Source organism: Mytilus californianus, unplaced genomic scaffold (assembly GCF_021869535.1).
Source record: "Mytilus californianus isolate M0D057914Y unplaced genomic scaffold, xbMytCali1.0.p SCAF_4, whole genome shotgun sequence".
In the NCBI taxonomy this organism is placed as follows: Eukaryota; Metazoa; Mollusca; class Bivalvia; order Mytilida; family Mytilidae; genus Mytilus; species Mytilus californianus.
Window position 1 is genome coordinate 1295165 of NW_026262690.1, and position 25620 is coordinate 1320784.

Consider the following 25620-nt stretch of genomic DNA (forward strand, 5'->3'; position numbering starts at 1 on the left):
TGATAGAGAAGACTTTAACCAACTAAGACGATTTTTCGTTCCCTATTGTAAATGTTCATGTTTTGGACTGTGATATTCCTTTGACCCCTCATGAGGTTGTGCATATTCGTTCGCTGTGTCTGAATTTTCCGTTACCTTTGAGATTTCAGTGAATGTTATAAATATGCTAAATTTCAAAGTGAGGATACATTTACAACAAATTACATAAAACTATATTCTGTCATAGGTACAAAGATTTGGTTTGAAGTTTTTTTAATCGATTCTTACATTGATTTATTTTTCATATATAAATTAAAACATATTGCTAAACTTTAATGAGAACGTATGGTCCTACATACAATTGACGATACTATGTACTTATAATTTGGTATTTTAGCTGATAGGATCATGTGTCCAACACCGCCCCTCCTTTTTTCGATCCGTCAATGTTTATACAAAAAATACTTTGAATGTGTAGTGAGGATTGGAGAACTTATATCATGAAACTAATTATGTGTTTTATGACCAGCAGAAAGAAACTTTATACACCATTTTAATCATCTACTGTCAACTTTGGCATGCTATTTACCTTTAAAATAAAAAAAAAAAAAAATAAAAAAAATCGACCGAACAGCTACTTTATTTTAGATATACATTTGCAAATAGTGCCTTTGTAAATCAAAATGTACAAAAAATACTATTCATGAATAAATTTGAAAAATTATATATCAAATTCAATCAGTTGATAAGGATTTTGGAAGTTTTTCATCAGTATCTTATGCTTGTTTAAGTTATTGAATAAAATTTGGTTCAAGATTATTGATATCGAAGTTGATCCCACACTTTTTTGAAATGCTATTCCAATCAGTCTTTCCTTAGGCAATTATAAATACTAATACAATACAATATGATAGATATGGATGATTTGGATGGAGATTTGGATGGAGAGTTGTCTTATTGGTACTCATACCACATCTTCTTATTTATATTAAACACAAGTTAAAGTTAATAAGTTTGTTAAAATGACTTATCCAAAGTTGTTATAGTTCTCGTCTCTATATAAATGTCTTACAGAAGCTTGTATGAAGAAAAACAAATTGAAAAAGAGAAAAAAAAATATTCGACTACCTGTAGCTAAAAAATGGCTTGATCACAGCACCGACGATGTTTTAATTTTGAATTCTGTCATTAGGACAAAACCGAAGGACAGAAAATCTAACAAAGCGTTGTCAGATCCTAGTAAGCGAAGTATAGTTCACTTTCCCCGTTTCCATTCTCTATTCTATTCAATCAGATTGTTGGTTTTTGTCTGTCATATTTGTTTCTTGTTTATTGTTCTCATTTGTATTGTTTCATGTTGTGCCATGTCGCAGCTTTTATAGGTCAACAACGGTATGGAGTTTGATCATTTTTGAAGGTATGACCAATAGTTGCTAACGTTAACGTCGTTCGGACTGCAGGATAGTTACTAAATTGGCAATCATACCACATCTCCTTTTTTATATTAATGTAAGTTAAGTATGACATTACCAACAACGAATTACATTTTCGAGTAACCAGAATATAATATAAACTTAGCATACGTACACAACAATATTTACCCTGTTTTATTTTAGTTACAGTGTATTGACTTCAAGATATCTTTGTTTTGTTTTAAGTCGCCGTAGTGCTGTGTGATTGATGTTATCAACACTTCTCCGTTGATTCATATGAAATTTACGTATATGTATTATTTTTAGAAAAAAAAATGCATGCCGAGCTGTTCTTTTGTTTCTGAGCGAGTACAGACATGCAATATACGTTGAGATATACGAAGAATCGTTCTTATCAAAATAATATGTTGTGCCAAAGTGTTATTCTAATCAAATTTGGAATAATAACTAAATGATTTGAGAATTATGCTATAATGAAATATAATAATCAATAATAAATATCAATTTAATTTCAGTTCTGATGGAACAGCAACAATAAGAGCGACAGCTCCTGACACTATAACAGAATGGATTGCATCAGCTTTTGCTGTTAATCCCAGATCGGGTCTTGGAGTTGCTGCAAATACTGCTAATGTAACCAATATATTTCATTGTGAAGAAGAGTTTACAATCAAAATGAATCCTGATTTTAAAGACAAATTTATGTTTATGAATCATTTTGGTCTGGTTGTCATGTAGATCTTGTATAAATTGAGCACGAACCTGGAAGACAGAACATTTGTTTTTCTAGTTAAAAAATAAAGCATACGAAAACATAATGTTTAATCAAATCGTAGAAGGAAAACGTTTTCAATGTCATTAACAAATTCTTACAGTATTTGTTTAGTATCTTATGTTATGTCATCTTTTCATTTTTAAAACCAGCATAATTAATTTACATTATGCAAACATAATTGTTGGAAGTTTCCATTCATGAGCAATACTTGTAACATGTATAACAGACATACAACTAGTAATGATAACACATTCTATTTCAGTTAACAACTTTCCAAAGGTTTTTCATGCGTTTTGAACTTCCATTTTCCGCCATACGAGGTGAAATTATCATAGTCCAAGTCACAGTTTTCAATTACTTAAACCAAGATCAACAGGTGAAAATTCATTAGCTTAGCTACAAAATATCAAATGTATAAGTTATGTTAAAGTACATTTAACCATTGATTTTAAAGGCTCCCAATAATTTAGATGCAATTTATATTTTAATATCCTAAATGCACTTGTTCCATTGATTTAATTGATATGAATTAAGTTGTATATTTTGTTATACTCACACACACACACACACACACACACACACACACACACATATATATATATATATATATATATACGTATTATATGTTTGACCTTGGTCAAGTAAACACAACGGACGTAAAGCAATCAGTAATCAATTAACTAACCAATCAATTCATAAATCAATCAAACAAACATTCAAGCTATACATATAGATAAATATCAATATATATAGCTGCTGTAATCTAGGGTGAAAAAATAAAAGAATGCATGGAGATAATGCACTGGTACAGAAACCTAGCTACAAAAAGCCAGCTAGACGGAAGATGTCATCAAACGTTATTCATCATTTAACTTTGGAACTTTACCTGATTGTCAGATATAAATCACATAAATTGAGAGGTGATCATACCCTTCTTGAGTGCAAATATACCGTATTTCAATTTCGATAATATCTATCTTTTTAATTACTGATGATCTAGGTAACCTTTTCTTTACAAATTACCCTTTTTTTTCTGTTATCAATATACTCGAAAAGGTACAACTAGGCAGAAAAATTTACCTTTGTGGTTATAACCAGGCGTCTTCAAAATATGTTGTTGCATTATTCCGGAATGGGACAATACAAATCATCTACCTCTTCAAAGTCTTGACAAGTCCAAAATGATAACAATTGCGTATTTTGAAAATTTATCATTTGGAGATTGTTACACTACATTGAATTCAAGGTTATTTCTATATTTTTGGAAATTTAATATGAAATATACTTCCAGGTTTCTGTGAAACTTGCTAACAATGTAAACTTTACCTTTGTTGATGCAAACGGAAACGACTTCAATCCAGGCTCAGACGGTTGGACAAAGGTAACTGTGTTATGATTGTAACCCGATGCTGTTGCACAAAATATTTGATAGTATAAAAACCATTTATACTGGATAGCGTATAGTATCAATGAATATGTATACTATGCATCATCATTTATAAAACATCAAAATACTCAAGTAAGAATGATCTTTTACAGCTTACTGCACGTATACGGTATCTATTTTGCTCATTGTTGTGTACAGTAAGAGACATGTAATTATTGACATCTTTGTCATTCTATCTGTGGCGGATAGTTGTCTCATCAGAAATTATCCTTATTTTTGTATTTATTTTGTTTGTTTGTTGTTGTTTTATTCATATTTCCATACCATGAAATCTTTTTTATTATCGTTTTAAATATACATTCCTTGTATATAAGATATAAAGAGAGAAAGATGTGGTATGATTGCCAATGGGACCACTATTCACTAGATACCAACCAACCATCCTCCTTACAGTTGTGTTACAGCACAACATAAGAACAATTTGTAGAAATCAGTTGTTAATGGTTGAACTCGAAAGATCAGTTCGAAAAACAAAATAAAAACAATTAACATAAGAACAATAGACATAGCTGGTTCAAATTCGTTTACAACTTATCAAAAAAAATTCCTCCCAGAGAAACTGTATCAATCAGTGAACATCATATGGAGTTAATGTTAAGACGTCCTAAACACCACGAGAAACTCATGACTTTGTATAATGACGTTATATATAATTATGTTTTATTTTGCAGTAAAAACATACGTTCCAAAAAAAACCCCTGACTTAATAATTTACAAGTTATAATAGATAACGTTAATTGAAATCTTAAACGTCCCTTCAGACACGGGCATAGCGAACATGTTTCATCCTATTTATCCAACATAATTGATTATCGTTTTTTAAATGATTGCAGTCTGTATTTGTGAAGAAAAACAGTGTGGATTCTGTGTATTTTCCTCTTAAACCAACAGCTCTTGGTAAAATACTTTTGGACGGAACTGCAAGATCTACTATTGGTGCCGATGCTGTTCAGCGTGAATTCCTGATAGAGGTAATTTTATGATTTATATAAGCAGATCGATTATTAAAATTTACCACTATTTGTTGCTTTATGTGTAACACCACAAATTCGGGTCCGGTCAGAAAGAATAAACCAAAAAAATACTTTCAAAAACAAAATAATTCTTAGGCGTAGGCTTAATTTCAAAAGTATGCAAAATATTTTGGCTATTTTGGGTTCACATGAAAGCCGATGAATGACCGGTAAACATTGTAGAATATATTTTAACGGGTAAATTTGCATAATAAAAACATTGCATGAAATTTAAAAAGAAGGGTTTATTTTGACCGGTTTTTGGATCTGAAGTACCAATTTTGGTACATATCCTATGTTGCAATTTTCAGCACACTGCATTGCCATAAAATGGCTTTCTCGTTATTTGAACTAAAGACAAAAGAGCTATGAATGCTTGAAATCAAAGAATGGTGTGCCACCTATTAAATTGTTTTACATCTCTATTCTCGATTTTTTTTACTTTACGTCTGGTACGAAGTCTTAAATTATGAAAACATGTTGGAACGTTATAAGAATTTATTTGATTTGTGAAATGAATACATTTTGTGTCTTGTTTTCGTGTTTAATAAAAAGTTTCCTTCAAATCTGATAGAGATCGTCTTTCCATGTAGCTAAACATATTCGGTTACAACCACAGTAAATTGAGTAAGTGTAAAATGATGCCATGAATTAGATATAGGTAATTAATATTGTAGGCAGAAGGTATAAAACAAAACTACAACGTTCCATTACTTATTGACCTCCGACAAGGAGGAGGGTTTACAGAGACCATTCCTTTGTCTTTCCCGGCAAATCTTGTTGAAGATTCAGAATTTATCAAAATTCAAGTGATTGGTGAGTATGAAATATAATTATATTAAACTATAAGTATTCATTTTAACAACACATTTTTCTTATATTAACAGTTTCAATTATAGATTTAACGTCGGGTATCTTTACAAGTCATGTTATAATACAATAAGAAAGTAACAAGAAAATTGGCATACTGGTATACGTTTAAATGAGGCAATCTAACAAAATTAAAAGATTGTTCCATTGCTGTTTTTACAAAACACCAAATACATGGTAAAACGTTAAAAAAAACATTAAAATGAAAAAAGTCAGAAAAGAAATAGAGAAAAATATAGTAGAACTATTGTGTTACTTGTGAATTACTAGAATACATTACACGCAATGCTTTGTCACAGAGAATGAACCAATTCAGAAATTAACCTTTCTATTCCATAAGGTACGTTGTACATCCGTAAGTGACGCCTAAACCCATTGTAAAGTCGAAAACATTGCCGTTCACTTGAAACAACACAGTTTCGGAATGTTTCATTATGTTCATTTCTTGTATTATCATCTGTAAATCAGTATAACATTAATCTAAGAGAACAAAATTAACCATAACTGTAACAAATTTTTCACAGGCGACCTGTTAGGAGCAACACTAGCGGGACTGGAGGATCTTCTTCAGATTTCATACGGTTGTGGAGAACAGAATATGATTAGATTTGCTCCAAACGTTTACGTCAGCACCTACCTGAGAACAACAAACAGACTTACAAATGATGTACTCAATAGAGTGAAAAACATTTTAGAGGGAGGTAAAGCAAATATATTTATAGAAGATCAAACGTACAAGGATAGGAGGGCGTTATTAGCCTAGATGGAGAAAAAATTACTGCAATTTCATTTTACGACTTATGCCAAAAACAGATACTTCCATCTCCATCTTTAAAAAAGGGTGAGTGGAGGTACGCCCTCTACGCCTGTTGAATCCGCAATTTGTATATAAAATAGAGGATGGAAATGGGAAATATGTCAAAGAGACAACAACCCGACCAACATTCAATTAAAACTTATGCCAAATTAGGGCTAAAAAGTAGAACGTTAACCTAGCATGCTTGTTTTCATTTAACATTGAACGGTTTGCGATATCATTATCGTATCAAAAGTATTGTTTATGAATAAAAATTGAACGCGAGATAACCAGGAACGAATGTTAAAGACATATATGCTTCAACAAAAATCAATGTTTTAATGTTCGATTGGTCAAAACGTTTTAGCAACCAAAATTTACGTCCGATTTTCGGCTTGTATATAACAGCAAATAAAATTAATTGTTTGACCGATATTAAAAATCTTAGCTGGCCTCTTGGAATTACTACATATTGAACAGATTTTAAGGGATGTTTCGATGTAATTAAAAATAAAGAACGTCGTATAAAGAAAAAAAAAGTATGGTATTGTCGTTCTCTCACCATTGGAAGGTTTTCTACAATGATATGAAATGCTGTAACTTTTTGAAACAGATTAAACCTCTTATTGTAAACTTCAGCAGTACATCCGTCATATTATTCATGATTATTTTGGAATTCGGCATTTTGAAATTCGGGAAATATAATCGTTTATATTCTGTACATTGTTCATGAGATAGTTGATTCTAAGAATAATTTGACAAAATTTCTACATAAGGAAATGCCTGTACCAAGTCAGGAATATGACAGTTGTTTTCCATTTGTTTGATGTGTTTGAGCTTTTAAATTTGCCATTTGATAAGGGACTTTCCGTCTTGAATTTTCTTTGGGGTCTATTTTTGTTATTTTACTTTTTGACATGTGACCCACAACAGTCATTGGCGTTTTGTGTCCACGAGTCGTCGTACAAAACATAGATTGCTAAACAAAATATTACATAACGTGATAACATGATTTATTCAGTGGTTGCCGTGTGTTGCTATATATCGTATTTGTTTTCCGTTTATTCTTTTGAACATAATCATCCGTTAGTTTTCTCGTATAACATTTTTCATTTCAGAACCATTATATAGCTTGATATGATGTATTAGTTTTGCTCATTTTCTGAAGGCCATATGATGACCTATAGTTGCTAACTTCTACGCCATTTGGTCTCTGGCGGAGAGTATTATTGCCAATCATAGCTCATCTTCTTATTTTTACATGATTAGCGCCTTTACAGATCAGTCTTCATAAAAAATGTAAATAACACGTTATAAATTTCATGCGTCCGAAGCGCTTTTCTGGATTTACCTTCATCAGGAACTCTCAAAGCCAAATATTTGAAAGCCAGGGATGTATAAGGACCGAAAACGTTGAAGAGCTAGAAACCAAAAAGGACATAAAAATATAGCCAAATCCATATAAGGCCAACTTTGCCTTTGGGAGTTGATATCTTAGCTTCTGTGTAATTTCCTAATTTATAAAGGGCAATTCTAGAAAGGTTTGTTCTAAATCACATCAGTACCGAAGTACTGACTACTGAGCTGATGATACACACGGGGAATGATAATCCACCAGCAGAGGTATCGACTCAGTGCTGTAAAAAATGTAAATAACACGTTATAAATTTTATGCGTCCGAAGCGCTTTCCTGGATTTACCTTCATCAGGAACTCTCAAAGCCAAATATTTGAAAGCCAAGGATGTTTAAGGACCGAAAACGTTGAAGAGCTATAAACCAAAAAGGACATAAAAATATAGCCATATCCATCTAAGGCTTCATGCCTGGCAGATATTAATTAGCTATAAATAAGTTGCACTTTTTATTTCTTATAATGATCTTTATTAACATTCTTTTTTAATTAGGTTACCAGAGAGAACTTTCATATGTTCATAACGATGGATCTTTCAGCGCCTTCGGAAATAATGATAAAAGTGGAGCTACGTGGTAAGATTTATTCAATATAATGCCTGAGAATCCCACCAATGTGCACATTATCTGTATGTTTGGAAATCTTTTAACACATCGTATACTAATATTAGAGGTAGTATTAATGGAGAAACACACATCGTATACTAATATTAGAGGTAGTATTAATGGAGAAACACACATCGTATACTAATATTAGAGGTAGTATTAATGCAGAAACACACATCGTATACTAATATTAGAGGTAGTATTAATGGAGAAACACACATCGTATACTAATATTAGAGGTAGTATTAATGCAGAAACACACATCGTATACTAATATTAGAACTAGTATTAATGCAGAAACACACATCGTATACTAATATTAGAACTAGTATTAATGCAGAAACACACATCGTATACTAATATTAAAACAGTATTAATACAGAAACACACATCGTATACTAATATTAGAGGTAGTATTAATGGAGAAACACACATCGTATACTAATATTAGAACTAGTATTAATGGAGAAACACACATCGTATACTAATATTAGAACTAGTATTAATACAGAAACACACATCGTATACTAATATTAGAACTAGTATTAATACAGAAACACACATCGTATACTAATATTAGAGGTAGTATTAATGCAGAAACACACATCGTATACTAATATTAGAGGTAGTATTAATGCAGAAACACACATCGTATACTAATATTAGAACTAGTATTAATGCAGAAGCATACACCAATAAAAGAAAACGATAAAGGACACAACAATCAAAGATGATGATGATGATGATGATGATGATGATGATGATGATGATGATGATGATGATGATATATATATGAATATAATGTAAACACGAACCCTGTTTTAGACTAGATTGACACGCTGAGGGGATTAGTAAACGTGCGAGTTCACGACAGTAATAGTCTATATCCCACTTTACATATGGGGTGTATTGCAAATACCATGTACGTCCTGTCGTACGTCGATCCGTTCGTTCCTCCGTTCGTAACAAAATAATTTTGTCACACTTTGTTTCAGAACTTCTATCAGAATGACTTTATATTTGTGCTTTTCGGATATGTCAGAAATAAACTTTCTGTTTTCCGACACTTTGAAATACGAATAGGGTATGTTACGTACAGTAACGCGTGCATTTTTGTTCAGATCCTGAGCTGTTAAGTTTTTTTTGTGTTACTCTTAATGTTGAGTGCTTGGCAGGGAGCAGCCAATATCAGTTTTCAAGTCGTTGGATCGACACGACCGGGAATTAAAACATTAACTTCTCTCACTCCGGGACGTTATTTCGTCGACAATCATACCAAATCTTCTTATTTTTACATTGTTATTTTTTAATGTTTGAAAAGAAAACTTTCGATTTCATAGGTTGACTGCTTTTGTGATCAAATCATTTTCACAAGCTGTAAGTTTTACCTATATTGACATCAATGTCATATCAAAGGCTGTTCAATGGATTATAAAGCAACAAGAAACATCCGGGGCTTTTAATGAACCAGGAATTGTTCTCCATAAGGAAATGCAGGTACAATCAGATTTGTTGGTTAAATTATTTATGATAGATATAAATCTATATTTATTATTTTCAGTACTGCACTTTCATTCTCATGGTAAATGAGTAGTTATTGCAACTCTATAGGTATCTTTATTTACCCTTTATGCATTACTTGCAGGTGTAATTGAAATAATGTAATACCACATTATTTACTATTTTATTTGCGCAAAAAACATGATATATTTAAAAAGCTATTACTATTATTGTTTTGTTTTTAAACGTATTGATTGTCATCGTGTGCCTTTTGAAAAACATATTAACACTTTTCTAATACACATGTACGATTCAATTCGCATGACAATTGTATCTAAACCGATAAGGACATTTGTGATTATCTACATGCTATTAGCCATTTGTTTTCTAGAAATAGAGCTTTTGTAATTTATACCTTTCATCTTCTTATATCGAGACTATGAGATCAGCAGTTTTGACCCGGAATAGTAAAAGTCATATTGTTAAAATGTTAAAAGAGTATCTATGTAAAATAAAAACACACATTTATATTGTTTTATACAGCTTTAAGTTTAAATGTTACCTTGACCTAATTAACACACACACAGTCATTTCAGGTATATTCCTTTGATAGATATATAGCCCAAATGTTTAGAATTATCAAACTTGGCTGGAGTATCTGTCCTAACTGATACTTATTCTGCATTTCAAATAAAATACCAACTGTCCTTTAATTTATCAATTCTATACTAGTGTATGTATATTGGACATCTGGATTCATCATTCATATCTTCAACAAAAAAATTGGGAACGTCATTATTTGTTTATGTCTTAACTGAAAGGATAGTCATACAAAGTATAGAATAACTATGATTTACTCCTTATCAACATGAACAACGTTTGTTCGGTCTTGACAAATTGGACCAGGTTAGGTTTGAATACATTTTGTTGATTACAATTAATCAAATAAGTACAACTCATGTAGTCCTTGAATATGCATTTTGTTCTTTAAATAATTTAAGGAAGAGGACATTTTAGTTGAAACCTTGTCATCAGTCTTTGTTTTCCGCCTTTTTTCACTTTTGCTGAAAGGTCACTTGTGATGTCACAATGATGAAATATACATGTTGAAATTGACAAGTCTTAGCAAAAATGACCCGTTTGCATATAGGGTTTGGACAAAAAATAGAAATGAACAATTGGCTTAATCGAAAAGAAATTTACACACATTAACATATTGATGAAGGATATTATTTTGTAGATTTATGATACTTTTTGATGTTCGAAATCAAGGGGTCCAAAGTAGCCTTGTCATACCTTCTTACAATCTTGATTATACAATAAATTGTGATTGATTTACATGTAGTTATAGTTAGGGCATTACAGTTTAACTATAATACACAGTTTATACTGATTTAAATTTTCCGTTTTGAAGGGAGGATCTGTGTCTAGTAAAAGGAGTCTGACAGCATTTGTACTCATTGCACTTCTTGAAGCACGAGATAATAAACAAGTGTCCACAGAGGTATGTAATCGTAAGGATAATTGTTGTGTTTCAAGCTAATCAATCTCTCTCCTCAAACTAAGTTTGCAATTGGTGCATCGATCGGTTGTACTCTGATTTTTAAATATCCAAAAAAAAAAAAAACTTTTTTTATTTTTGATACCGTGCAATAAACTATATTTACTGTCAATTGCTGAATGATATAATTGATTTATTCATCATTCACCGATTATTAGAATTTCATTTCTATTGTAATAACCAACCATCCAAATGATCAAACAGAAAACAAAAACAGTAAAACCAAATCACAATGAAAACCACACAGAACTTTAATAATACAAAACATGGAGCTGGTATGATTGCCAATGAGACAACTATCCACCAGGGTGCAAGTGACGTAGACGTAAGTAACTATAGGTAATCGTATATTTAAACCTTAGAGCAAAGAAATGTATAGAATATTTAACCTTGCTATTATTAATGAAGTCTTAGAGCAAAGAAATGTATAGAATGTTTAACCTTGCTATTATTAATGAAGTATGCATACTATCTATACAATTTAGATTACGAAGAATATATTACCAACAAATAATTAATATCTATCTTTCAGGTGCAGGTGATTCTAACCAAAGCTATAAAGAATGCAGTAGAGTTTGTAGCAAATGGTGCACCTGCGTCAATTGCTAATGTATATGAACTTGCTATATCATTCTATGCATTGTCGTTGGCAAAACATCCGTTGGCAGGTGCAATTTTGACTGAACTTGAGAAAAAGGCAAAAGTCAATGGTATTTATCGCAATTTTTAAATATTTTTTTCTGTTGAAAGAAATTAACTTTCTTTATAAAAATACAGCATATCAGCAAGAATTAGGTACTTTATCCAGGAAGGATTTTAATGTATCAGAACACCAAATTTTCAACAGTCTGTGTTGATCATTACATTGCCGAACACATTTGTTTTTATCAGTTTATCAAGAATTAGGTACTTTATCAAGGAAGGATTTTAATGTATCAGAACACCAAATTTTTAACAGTCTGTGTTGATCATTACATTGCCGAACACATTTGTTTTTATCAGTTTATCAAGAATTAGGTACTTTATCAAGGAAAGATTTTAATGTATCAGAACACCAAATTTTCAACAGTCTGTGTTGATCATTACATTGCCGAACACATTTGTTTTTATCAGTTTATCAAGAATTAGGTACTTTATCAAGGAAGGATTTTAATGTATCAGAACACCAAATTTTCAACAGTCTGTGTTGATCATTACATTGCCGAACACATTTGTTTTTATCAGTTTATCAAGAATTAGGTACTTTATCAAGGAAGGATTTTAATGTATCAGAACACCAAATTTTCAACAGTCTGTGTTGATCATTACATTGCCGAACACATTTGTTTTTATCAGTTTATCAAGAATTAGGTACTTTATCAAGGAAGGATTTAAATGTATCAGAACACCAAATTTTCAACAGTCTGTGTTGATCATTACATTGCCGAACACATTTTGTTTTTATCAGTTTATCAAGAATTAGGTACCCTATCAAGGAAGGATTTTAATGTATCAGAACACCAAATTTTCAACAGTCTGTGTTGATCATTACATTGCCGAACACATTTTGTGTTTATCAGTTTCATATTTGCACTTTTGAATGACAGTATCTTGTCTCTCTGTTGGTAGTTATTTGATATTAAAGTAGACTTATCTAGTGTCATGTAGAAACGAACACATTTAGATTGTTCTTTCCAAATTATGTGGTGTCTTCCATTTCCTTGTTCAAGTTAGAGTTCAGTATGTTGGCCATTAGTCTGTGGACGTTTTTTCCTGTTTTTTTATTTTTGCATAAATGACATATAATGAATATAAGCAAATAAAAATTCTCTTGGAATTTTTGGCTTTTATGATATTTGCTCTTTAACTTCGTATTTAAATTGGTTGTCCAAGATCTTTGATTGTAGTGTCTTTGATTAGTATTAGTTAGACGAAACGCATTGCTGATCTACCATATTATAAGCCTGTGATGTTTGATTAATTTACCCAACTGCTTGGTCAATACAACTCAGCAATTGTTTAAAGATTTTATGATTTTAGTATGTTTACATGTCTGCTATTGTTGTATACTACTTTTGTAATGTTGTATGTTGATATCACCATCCTAATAGTGCGCACATGAAATATCATTCATACGATCAATTTCTTAAAATGACTTTTTATTGAATATTAAATTATTAGAATTGCTATTATTTTTCTTACTTAAGATATGGAGGCTAAGTCGTATTTGGCCCAATTATTTGTTAATTTTGAGTTTTCAATTAAATTTATGCTGTATGATTCCGTATTGGATGAATTTGTGCAGGTGTCTTTAATTTCCTTTAACTTAGATAAAAAGATGAAAAGTATTTTATGTTCAAATCAATTTTTCAAATAATGCTAGTATTTAAAGGATGAAAACAACTTTTATTTGAGGGGTGAAAATACAACTTACTATGTATACTAAGAAAAATGATATGATAAAATTTTATTTAGAAAAAAAAAAACGTTCTTTTAACTTTAAAGGCGGTGAAAAATACTGGACATTACCTGAAACTGAAGCAGACAAATTACAACCTTGGAAATCCTGGAGACCACCACAAACTAAAGTCAGAGCTATAGATGTCGAAATGACCTCTTATATCCTGTTAGGATACAATCTCAAAGACGATACAGACAATGGCATTCGGATAATGAAATGGTTAGGTAAACAGAGAAATCCACGAGGAGGATTCATTTCTACACAGGTATAATACCCTTACTACGGACTTAAACTTATACACTAATTTTAAAAACTATAACCTTTCTATAGAATATTTAGATTTCTTTCAAAAGAGGGACGAAAGATACCAGAGGGACAGTCAAACTCATAGATTATTTTATTTTGTATCATTATTGGTAAATATATAATTCGGAATTGGGCATAGCATTCAATGTTAAAAAAAATAGACCATGGTTTATTACATACATTTTAGATTGATTGACTCGTGTTTTATGCCACTTTCAGCACTTTGGTGCTATTTCCTGGCGATCAGTTTTTATTTCTGGAGGAAGCCGGAGTGCCCGGAGTGAACCATTGAACTACGGTTGGAAAACTGGCAATCCTTGTCATTTAAGAATAGAGTCAAGCGCGCTTGCCACGTGTGGAATTCGAACATACAACCTCAGTGTTGACAGGCTAATGTTACAGTAGTTCGACTACTTACACCACTCGACCACTGAGGCCCCTCAATTATTATACAACAATCTCGACTGATTAAAAACTGAATAACACTTACTCTGAACCTCCTGTTGGCAATGTTGATTACACATCAAAATTAAATTACTTTTGCATTTCTCAATTTTTCAACTTTAACCCTTTGCAATCCTTATGCATCGTTACTTTATTGATCAAACATAACTGCATGACGACTGTTATGTTGAATTATTTTTTTCCATTGCATTACCTTCTAAAAGTACTATCAATGCAATTCTTTCTAGCCGTTCTGAAAAATCAACATGAGTAAAGCAGCATAATGTATTTCAAATGCATAATATTTCGGTCAATTAATAAGACATAAACATGATTTATTTAGGACACAGTGATAGCAATTCAAGCTCTGTCAGGGTTGGGAGAAAAGATTTACGTATCAAATTTTCAAATGACTGTGAAAACTGTTGGTGACACATGGCCTCAAGGAAAAACGTTCGACGTGAACAACAGGAATGCTCTTGTATTGCAAATAGAAGATGTAAGTTAAAACAAATATCAATAACAAAGATGAAAGAGAAAAGAATGATCCAGTACTTATTTATGATCCGAAAAAAGTCTGTCCTTTTCTCTTTTTTCTATAACTTCGGTGAAACATTTATTGCTTTTGTGCGACGAGAACTGTTTGCGTACGGTTCTTTTGCTCATTTTGTTTTCTGGTTGGTGCACATACATGAGATATATAGAAAATTTTGTCGAAGATACAATGCATCTTTAATTTATAACATCTATGGAATATTGTATACTTCATTTTACACACGCAAAATGATATAAAAGGATCAAAATATGACAATCCCCATCCTTAATTTCCGTTAAACATGTACAGGATATATAAATAAGTTAGTGTTTAATTACATAATTTTTTCAAATTAAAGTATGATGATTTGTTTTGCAATAATAGCACAAAATATAAAAACTAGAATACCAATATTCACTTAATTTCTTCAGAGCCACTTCTTAAAAAATAAATTGGAAAGTTGTCAGGGTGGTTATATCCTGCTGTGGATGCCTCGATTGTCACACGATTTCAACATCATATTCCTTTGAAAATGTAAAAGCGTTGAACATGATGAAATGGGTAATACATTTGATTAGAATAAGTGTACATCTTTGTCTATGGCATAGGTAGAATGTTACTAAGACCTTTAGATTTACCCCTAAGGAATATTGATAACAACAAAAAATCTTGTGTAAGTTTCAGTTGTATATCATTGTTTCATTGCTTCATTAAAAGAAACAAAATTAAATAACCACATTTCAAAAAAAATTTATTTCTTTGTTGTTCATCATCATCATTTTTAAAAATGTTATTTCATAACAAATGGATCTTCATGTCTCTAAAGTATCCTAGATTTCTAGTTCATTGTAATATATGAGATGTTAGTACTCTCTTTGAAATAGTTGAGTGGGAAAAGAAAGAAAATATCATTAGGTCAATTTATAATTAAACATCGTCCATAGATTCATAGTAATCGCTGCAACACGGATGATAGGCGATTACAAAACCAATCGACTAAAAAATAATATCTTAGCAACAGAACCTGACCAAAAGCCTGTGTGGCTTTAGGGGTCCAATAAGTGTCAGTAATTTCCGTTCAATCCCTTTGTATTATCCCCCTTATGAAACGTAACTAAAGACCACTGATGAGTGGGAACTGACACATCCCTATCAGGTCAGTTGTGACCATTTTAGATTTGAAAAAATAAGAGATTTATAGAATTTGATGGTGCTTACAGATCTTTGTAAAATGTCTGTCATATTCATTTACAACTCATCTAGACGTAATACGATTCAGTGATTGACATATCTTATAGACACTTGTTAACACGTATCAATCGTTTGGCAATTGTTGAAAAAAAAACCACATGTTGATGATTTACATTCGGCATTTGGAGAAATTTGTATTGTTCCATTGTTGAAACGTGCGTCTAGCGCAAATACAAAATTTCAATCCTGGTATCTATGATGAGTTTATCTATTGTATTGGTGGAACGTCTTAGTTCGTTTTCTCTTAGCCAATGGTGTTTATTTGTTTTACTGGAGTTCTGTCTTTTTATAATAATAATAATAATAATAATAATAATAATAATATAATGACTTTATCTAAAGAGGGTGACTCAGTTAGCATTCTCTAATCTACCTTGAGGCCTTAACAAAAACATACAGAACAAATATTACAGATATTACAATTTTTGAACATATAATTTATCTTTCATGCTAGATGATTGTCTTTAGAACAAGAAAAACACAATAATACAGTATACACAAATATTTAAAATACATGATAGAGTTAGAGAGTGGTTACATATCATTTAAGGAATGACTGTAATATTTTTTCTGTCTATGAAGAAATAACATCAAAAATTTGTTGCACACTGCATAACCCGCGTAGCCTGTTATTTTAAAGTGTGCACCACATTATTATGTTATTTCGAATAGACAGAAAAAATCTTACAGTCATTTCTTAAAATTTAATCCTTAATTCCATTTTAAACCGGAGTAAGTCATGAAAAAACCTTGATGACGTCAAGGTCACATGACAAAATAATGTCTATGAGCTGATAAACAGAACAACGTCAGCCAATCGGAAGACGCGTTACATCCAAAATTAAATTATTTATAGTTTAAAAATCTACACATTTTCTTTTTAAAGTACCAAGATTTTCACATAATTTTATTTCATTTGGTAGTTTATTCCAAAGTATTGAGGAGTTATATGTGAATGATTTTTTTTATCAAATTATTATAAGGCCTTACTACAGCTAGATTTTAATTTGCAGAAGATCTTAAATTTCTGCTGAGTAGGTTTATGATCGGACAACATAGTTCTTTAAGGTAATTAGGTGCTTTATTATTAAGAATTTTATGAATAGGAATCAATTTATGATAAGATTTCCTAGATTTGAAATTTAACCTTTTTAGTTCTTTAAATAAACTAACAGAAGGTGTTAGTATTTGTGCATCCAGTATAATTCTTGCGGCTCTTTTCTGCATCTTACCAATTCGTTGAATTCCATGTGCATTAATATTTCCCCATATTGAGGACAAAAATCAAATATGGGCAGAATATAAGCATTATAAAATGATTTTCTACTACTAATATCTAGATATTTCTTAATTCTGAATAATATACATACATGATCAATTTGAAATTTCTAGTCTAAATTTTTGTCCAAATATATATCTAGAGGCTTTTGTGTTTCAACAGATGTTATTGGGCTATATCTTGTATTGATGTATTAAGTTTATGACCTATCAAAGCTCGTTTTTGATTCGTTCCAACCAGCATACAAGTTGTTTTTAAAGAAGTTGTCAGTAACTGCTAGTAGTCCTTTGTTCATTTATGTATCATTGTCATTTTGCTTAGTTTCTTTTGTTACCTATTCTGACATCGGACTAGGACTTCTTTTAAACTGAGTTTTACTGTGCGTATTGCTATGTGTTTCTTTATTCTACATTGACTAGAGGTATTGTAAGTCTAGTATGTTTTTTTAATTTTAGTTCATTTATATGTTTTGGAGTTTAGTGTGACTTCCATTTTCACTGAACTAGCACACAACTTTATTTCTATCCAGCTGAGGAGCACCTCCGGGTGCGGGATTTTCTCGCTGCATTGAAGACCCATTGGTGGCCTTTGGCTGTTGTCTGCTCTTTGGTCGGATTGTTGTCTCTTTGACATATTCCCCATTTCCATTCTCAATTTTATTTAAAGGATTTGTTACCATCTTGTTGTTTAAACACCATTTATCTATAGTGTTGGCAACATGGTTTAATTTCCTCACCATCTCTTCCTTATATATACCATGGGCATGAAGTGTTGTATCATCATCATACATGTCAGTGACTGAATTTGATGCCTTCTTGATAGGTTCTTTTGAGTCTAATTGTGTGTTTTGTTTTCACTCTTGTTTTTTGGAATTACACGCTCATTTACTCTTATATTCTATTTTGTATTCGACATATGATTCTTTATCCTTTTCACCAAATATCATTTCTGTTTTTCTCTTGGTTGCATAACAACATATAGATTTAATCGTTGGTCAAAATATGAATTATTCTTTTGCAACAGATATACCGACAGCAACTAGTTAATTTTGAATCAGGGAAATCTTGAATATTCCAGTATTGGAAAAGCCTCAATATAAATTTATAACGTAATAAATATATATATATATATATTATATATTAATGTTTGTGTTGGTGTCATTAAGATTCCAAATACAGTACGAAGTGTATCGGTGAATGCTAATGGAAGAGGACTTTGCTTGATGGAGGTAACAAAACATTTTCGTATAATAAAAAAACACATAATAATGTTTAAATGATCTGACTAAACATTGCCTCTATTGAAATTGAAATTTCATATTTTATTTATATTTAGATTCATGATAATCTTCATAGATTTGAGATAATTACACATTGCATGTAAACATAAAAACAAATTCAAATAAAGGTCAACAGGAAAGAAATGTTACTATATGAATTGGTTTTTAATTTATTAAGTTCAAGCGTATATTTGTTTCTTCTTCGTATATCACTGAGTAACAGTTAGTACATTAACACATAAATATCATGTTCAGAATGCAGTTAATTTCTTTTTTCTTCATATCTCACTGAGGAATAGTAATTATATTAACACATATATATAACTGAGGAATAGTTATTAGATTAACACATAGGTATCATATTCAGGTAGCAGTTTATTTTAATGTCAATGAAGACTTACGAGAGCCAGCATTCGATCTGACAACAACAGTACTCAATGATTCAACTAAAGGATTCAGATTAAGAGTTTGCTTCAGGTAAATAAAAACACGCTGATTTAGGTAATAAATGCAAGCTGATTTAGGTAAATAAATACAACATGCTCCAGGTAAATAAAAATACGCTGATTGAGATAATAAATGCAAGCTCATTTAGGTAAATAAATACAAGCTTCTTCGGCAAAATAACTTCAAGCCGCTGCAGGTAAATAAATACAAGCTGCTCCAGGTAAATAAATACAAGCTGCTTCAGGTAAATAGATACAAGCTGCTTCGTATAAATAAATACAAGATGCTTCGTATAAATACTTATAAGCTGCTTCGTATAAATACTTACAAACTCGGACTTGATTGACTTTTGTATATCTCGGTAAGCTGTATATATAGCTTGGGTAATCGCCAATAAATACCAGGGTCAATGCAGAAACATATAGAGCAAAAAAGAAATTAACCATTATCAACGTACAGCAATGACTTATGCATTTTGTCATTATCAACGGAATGGAAAAATATGTTAAGATCAAGTAACAGTATATTGCTTTCAGGTAGTTAATTTAGTGTAATATTTATGTCCCGGTAAACACAACATGCAATTTAGCGACCAATGATATTTTGTCAGAAAAACGACACATTGTGTAGGCAGGGATTTGCTTCAAGGATCACTTAGATTAACACTAACTTTTTTCTATATCATTATGCAGATGAGACTCAAAATAAAAGTCCTGTATAGGATGTAGGAGAGTAAAATTTGCCTCTCGTCAATCAGTAGGATAATTATTCAGTAAAATGAATGACAAATCATTAGCTTCCCCATGTTGTTTGCATAAATGTGAAGATGAAAAGCTATACGGTTTTGGTAGCATTATATATATATATATATATATATATACCGTTTGGTTGAAATAAGTTATATGTACAGCAACATTATCAAAGAAAGTAATCTTATAATTGTGGACGCCAGAAGAGCAATTCGTCTTCATTAGACTCATCAGTTACTCACAAATCAAAACAGTTGGAGCAATCATATAATTGTGGACGCCAGAAGAGCGATTCGTCTTCATAAGACTAATCAGTGACTCACAAATCAAAACAGTTGGAGTAATCTTATAATTCTGGACGCCAGAAGAGCGATTCGTCTTCATTAAACTCATAAGTGACTCACAAATCAACACAGTTGAAGCAATCTTATAATTGTGGACACTAGAAGAGCGGATCGTCTTCATTAAACTCATCAGTGACTCACAAATCAAAACAGTTAGAGCAATCTTATAATTCTGGACGCCATAAGAGCGATTCGTCTTCATTAGACTCATCGGTGACTCACAAATCAAAACAGTTGGAGCAATCTTATAATCGTGGACGCCAGAAGAGCGATTCGTCTTCATAAGACTCATCAGTGATTCACGAATCAAAATAGTTGGAAGACTAAGAAGTTCAAGAGCCGACAATAAGGCTTAGGCAATCATATTAGGGGGAAGAAAAACATTAGAATTTCGAAAAATTCAACAATATATATATAACAGAAAAGCAAATATCATCGGAGTTCGGTATTTTTGTTACTTTATGTTTTCATACAATAGGCGGATTTCGATGTCTCATGCAACCCTCGTTAGCTTTATTGATTTTTTATAGGTTCAATAAGGTTTTGACGTCCACTAATAATTGTTGTACATATGAACATAATGATTTAATGCGCCTTTCAAAAATTTAAGTAAACTGGTGCGCAATACTTTGTATATGTTATTTATATGTTATACGATACTATTCCTTATACAGTTGGTTAAGGGGAGGACAAAGTACAATGGGAATGCTTGAAATATCTTTACCATCTGGGATGGAAGCTGACTTAGAGTCAATCGATACTACCAATACTGGAGGACAATACAAAAAAGTGGAGAAGGCTTTCCGTCAAATTAATTTATATTTTGATGCGGTAACGATTTAGTCATTATATGTTTCTTTAATTTGTCTCCAGATACAATAGAGTACCAGAACTAAACAGTCAATACATACAAAATGTTGACAATATATAAAAAAAAAAGATGTGGTATGATTGCCAATGAGACAACTCTCCACAAGTGACCAAATGACACAGAAATTAACAACTATAGGTCACCGTACGGCCTTCAACAATGAGCAAAGCCCATACCGCACAGTCAGCTATAAAACGCCCCGAAATGACAATGTAAAACAATTCAAACGAGAAAACTAACGGCCGAATTTATGTACAAAAAATGAACGAATAACAAATATGTAACACATAAACAAACGACAACCACTGAATTACAGGCTCCTGACTTGGGACTGGGACTGGCACATAAATACAGAATGTGGCGGGGTTAAACATGCTAGCGGGATCCTAACCCTCCCCTAACCTGGGACAGTGGTGTAACAGTACAATATAAGAACGAACTATAAAAAGTCGTCTGAATACCACTCAATTGCATCACAATTATATTTTTCAGTTATATATATATATATGTAGTTTCTAATTTGTGTTTGTTTTATAACTAAATCATTCGATTATTGTTAACTTTATATGCAGTCAACAAAATAATAATGCACCGGACAAGAATATATCTGTTACTTAACTACCTTTTTGCTTATTAATTTGAAAAAAGATATACAAAACCTCTATTCAAAGGAGGATGTTCACTATAATAAATCTTCATCTTCTGACCTTCGCTCCGTCACACATATTTTTTGCAACACATATATAGTACAGAGGTAGTTTATACCTATTTTCAAATTGATAGGCGTTACCGTGTGACACAAATCATTGGCATTGTATAGATCACCATATTGAATTTAATTATAATACCTTACGATCATTGAGAGTCGACGATCGATAGTTGTGTAAACCATTTTCAGTCGGTAGTATGTTAGTCTTACTACATTGTTTGGTAAAAGAAATCATTTTTTTTCTATTTTCTGTAGATTCTGTCAGAGCAAATGTGTATTGAAGTAGACATAAAAAGAGTTGCCCTGGTTGCTCGACATAAACCGGTATGGGTCAAATTGAGGGAGTACTATGAGCCAAGTAAGTTATATTACCATAGAACATAACAAAACTTTCGATAAACAAACTCCAGGCGGGTTACACATTAAGCAATGTCAGATTAAAAAAAAAAATATTTATGAACCTCTTTAACATTCAATTTAAATTTAAAGACGTATTATCTTGCGGTATAGAAAAAAAATATAGCTAGATATATCAATATTTTGGACTAAGAAAAAGATAAATTTATTTCCAGATGTCCTTTAGTAAAATTAAAGTGCATACACCACGAGAAAACAAATTATATGCACACTAGGTTAGTTGTGAAACAAAAAAAGTAATTGGTGTATATTTCTTGTTAGGTAATGAAGTAGTTAAGTTTTACCAATCCAAAGCTCTTGCCAATGCTACCATCATAGAAGTATGTGGTCCCAACAATTGTGAAGAAGTCAAGGTAAGTAAGGTGTCATTTTGTCTTCGTTGACGTTTTTGTGTGATTTTTAGTTGTTTTTTTTGTCTGACATATCTGTGTTTTTAATCATAAACTGGAAAAAGCAAAAAAAAAAAAAAAGTTTTCTGACAAAAGATTGAAACGGACAAGTTTGATATTCGTATTCAGATGTATTGAACAAGTTTTACTGTCTCTTCTGAGAATAAATTATTTCTAAACAAGGAGTCAAATATGTCTTGTACTTAAATATATTTAATTCAATGATAAAGATCTGCAACTGAAATAAAACAATAAGCTTTATGCAAATAAGAATTATTTATATGTACATATATATCATATTTGAATAAAAGTTGAATAAATGCAGAAACAATTTTATAAAATATGTCATTTTTCTTATGATATATATCCCATTTTTTTTCAGAGACGGTAATGCTGAAAGGCGAGAAAAAGGAAATGGTTACCAAACGATCTATAGATAAATAACTATTTTTATCATATACAAATAAAGACTTGGTTTAAGCAGATTTCTGATGACACGCATTATTTTCATACATACAAGTTTACAGGTTGTCCTTCCGGTCTTGTAAGCGTTCTTACACATGCAATTCCTGCCAGATTTTGTATGAAATATATTTGAAAGATTTATATCAGTAAGTTCTCCAACAAGGTAAAAGAGGGACGAAAGATACCAGAGGGACAATATACGATACCAAAGGGTAAAATATCAGTGCCAACAATTAAATATTTGAAAGAAAAAAGTATAATAACAAAAAATACTGAACTCCAAGGAAAATTCAAATCGAAAAGTCATTTATAAAATGGCAAAATCAAAACCTCAATCACATCAAACGCATGGAAAACAACTGTCATAATCCTGACATAAATATTGCTGATTTACTATGCGGCTAAATAGATTTACATAATAAAGTGCAAATATGGTTTATACGATTTAAAGAATTTGATATGTATTGAAATATATATTCAATGCATTGTAACAAAATACAGTGCAAATATGGTCAGTTTCGGATGATGCGGTCAAATAATTTTGTTATAGAGTCAGCCTGAGGTATCAAAACTACTGAAATTTTGTTGCGAGACAATATTTTGAATAAAAAGAGGATATGCTGGCAATCTATATTGATACGGATAAAATTTTGTATTCACATTGTGTTCCAATATTTGTATTATACAATACATGCTGACATAAAGTATTACTGAATTATTATGCGGCTTTGTAGATTTACAAAATAAAGTGCAAATATGGTCAGTTTCGGTTGATGCGGTCAAAAAATTTTGCTATACGAGTCAGCCTAAGGTATCAAAACTACTTTAATTTTGTTACGTATCAATATATTGAACAAAAGGAGGACATAATGGCACTCAAATTTATGCGGACAAAATTGTGTAGTCATTGTGTTCCAATATTGCTGTCATTTTTATTATACATTATATCCTGACATAAAAATATTGCTGATTTACTATGCGGCTATATAGATATACACAATAAAGTGCAAATATGGTTTATACGATTTAAAGAATTTGATATGTATTGGAATATATATTCAATCCCCGATAAGTTTTATGCGTACTTTATTTAAAAATACATTTATTTAATCGTGTTTATATCACGGATGTATTAAATTGACTTTATTTTTCTGTGTTTATACAAAGAAACAAAAATATTAAAAAATATTTAAAAAAAATCGATGTAGAGCGGTCCTGGTTACAAGTTAACTTAGTGTTGAGCAGACCAGCCAAACGTTAACTTGAGATCAGGTCTGGTTCAATCGGAGTTGTCAAAAGCAAAGTAAACTTATGTTAACTTATGGCAGGACTGGTTTCGAAGTTAACTTATATCAGTAGCGGACCTGTTTCCAAGTTAACGTTTTCGGCAGACATAAAAACAGTCCAAGGACCAAGTCCGCTTTTCAAGTTAACTAGATTGTGATCATAGGACTGGTTAGAGCAGTCCTAAATCCTGTCACAGGTTAACTTTGACCAGTCCAAATGACTGGTTATCAAGTTAACTTGCTGAACAGGCTAGGACTGCACCCATCTGTAGCTAGCTAAACCTCTCACTTGTATGATAGTCGCATAAAAATTCCATTATATTGTCAACAGACCAACAAACCAACAAACCAACAGATGTAAATATAGCGATTCGATATACATGTAGAAAATCATTATCACTGAACTAGTATATATATTTGTTTAGGGGCCAGCTGAAAGACGCCTCCGGGTGCGGGAATTTCTCGCTGCATTGAAGACCTGTTGGTGACCTTCTGCTGTCGTCTGTTCTATGGTCGGGTTGTTGTCCCTTTGACACATTCCCCATTTCCATTCTCAATTTTATAAAGATAACCAAAATTCATTGAAATCGTAATATTTTAAACAATTCCAGTTAATCCTCATTATAAAAAAAAAGAATTGTAAGACAAACTATCCAATAATCAAAATAAAAAACAGCAAATTGAAAGTTTGAATTTTGGCATTTTTTTGTCATGCATTTATTAGGACAGTTCAACATGTTCAATAATATGAATAGGCCAACGAATTTGCATTCATCTACAATGTTTCATAAATGTCCAAGATGAAAACGCCAAAGGACAACCAGCATATGTTCTCAAAATGGCAATTGGGCTACCAACTCCAAGTGGGATAAAGTCAGCTAAATGCTAGTAAACATCGTTAGATAGCATCGCCAAACAAAATTTATCAATCCATTACAAAACATTTATCACACAAAACAAATTCTAAAACTAAATAGGTTTTCAACTCAACCATATCAGTTCAACGGAGTTTATCATC

General features: G+C 31.5%; 1 protein-coding gene across 1 annotated transcript in view; it reads left to right on the top strand.

The window, feature by feature from the left end:
- LOC127737262 (CD109 antigen-like) overlaps nucleotides 1–23331 on the top strand; it is a 67410-nt gene extending 44079 nt beyond the window's left edge. Inside the window, exons 20-37 of the mRNA XM_052247818.1 lie at nucleotides 1928–2045; nucleotides 2450–2563; nucleotides 3479–3568; nucleotides 4468–4605; nucleotides 5325–5463; nucleotides 6042–6218; nucleotides 8219–8300; nucleotides 9671–9827; nucleotides 11245–11334; nucleotides 11924–12101; nucleotides 13876–14096; nucleotides 14925–15080; nucleotides 18812–18874; nucleotides 19293–19402; nucleotides 21140–21296; nucleotides 22301–22403; nucleotides 22724–22815; nucleotides 23234–23331. Of these exons, the coding sequence (XP_052103778.1) occupies nucleotides 1928–2045; nucleotides 2450–2563; nucleotides 3479–3568; nucleotides 4468–4605; nucleotides 5325–5463; nucleotides 6042–6218; nucleotides 8219–8300; nucleotides 9671–9827; nucleotides 11245–11334; nucleotides 11924–12101; nucleotides 13876–14096; nucleotides 14925–15080; nucleotides 18812–18874; nucleotides 19293–19402; nucleotides 21140–21296; nucleotides 22301–22403; nucleotides 22724–22815; nucleotides 23234–23242 (2194 nt within the window). The 3' untranslated portion in view covers nucleotides 23243–23331. The remainder of the gene's footprint in view (nucleotides 1–1927; nucleotides 2046–2449; nucleotides 2564–3478; nucleotides 3569–4467; nucleotides 4606–5324; nucleotides 5464–6041; nucleotides 6219–8218; nucleotides 8301–9670; nucleotides 9828–11244; nucleotides 11335–11923; nucleotides 12102–13875; nucleotides 14097–14924; nucleotides 15081–18811; nucleotides 18875–19292; nucleotides 19403–21139; nucleotides 21297–22300; nucleotides 22404–22723; nucleotides 22816–23233) is intronic.
- The last annotated feature ends 2289 nt before the right edge of the window (nucleotides 23332–25620 follow it).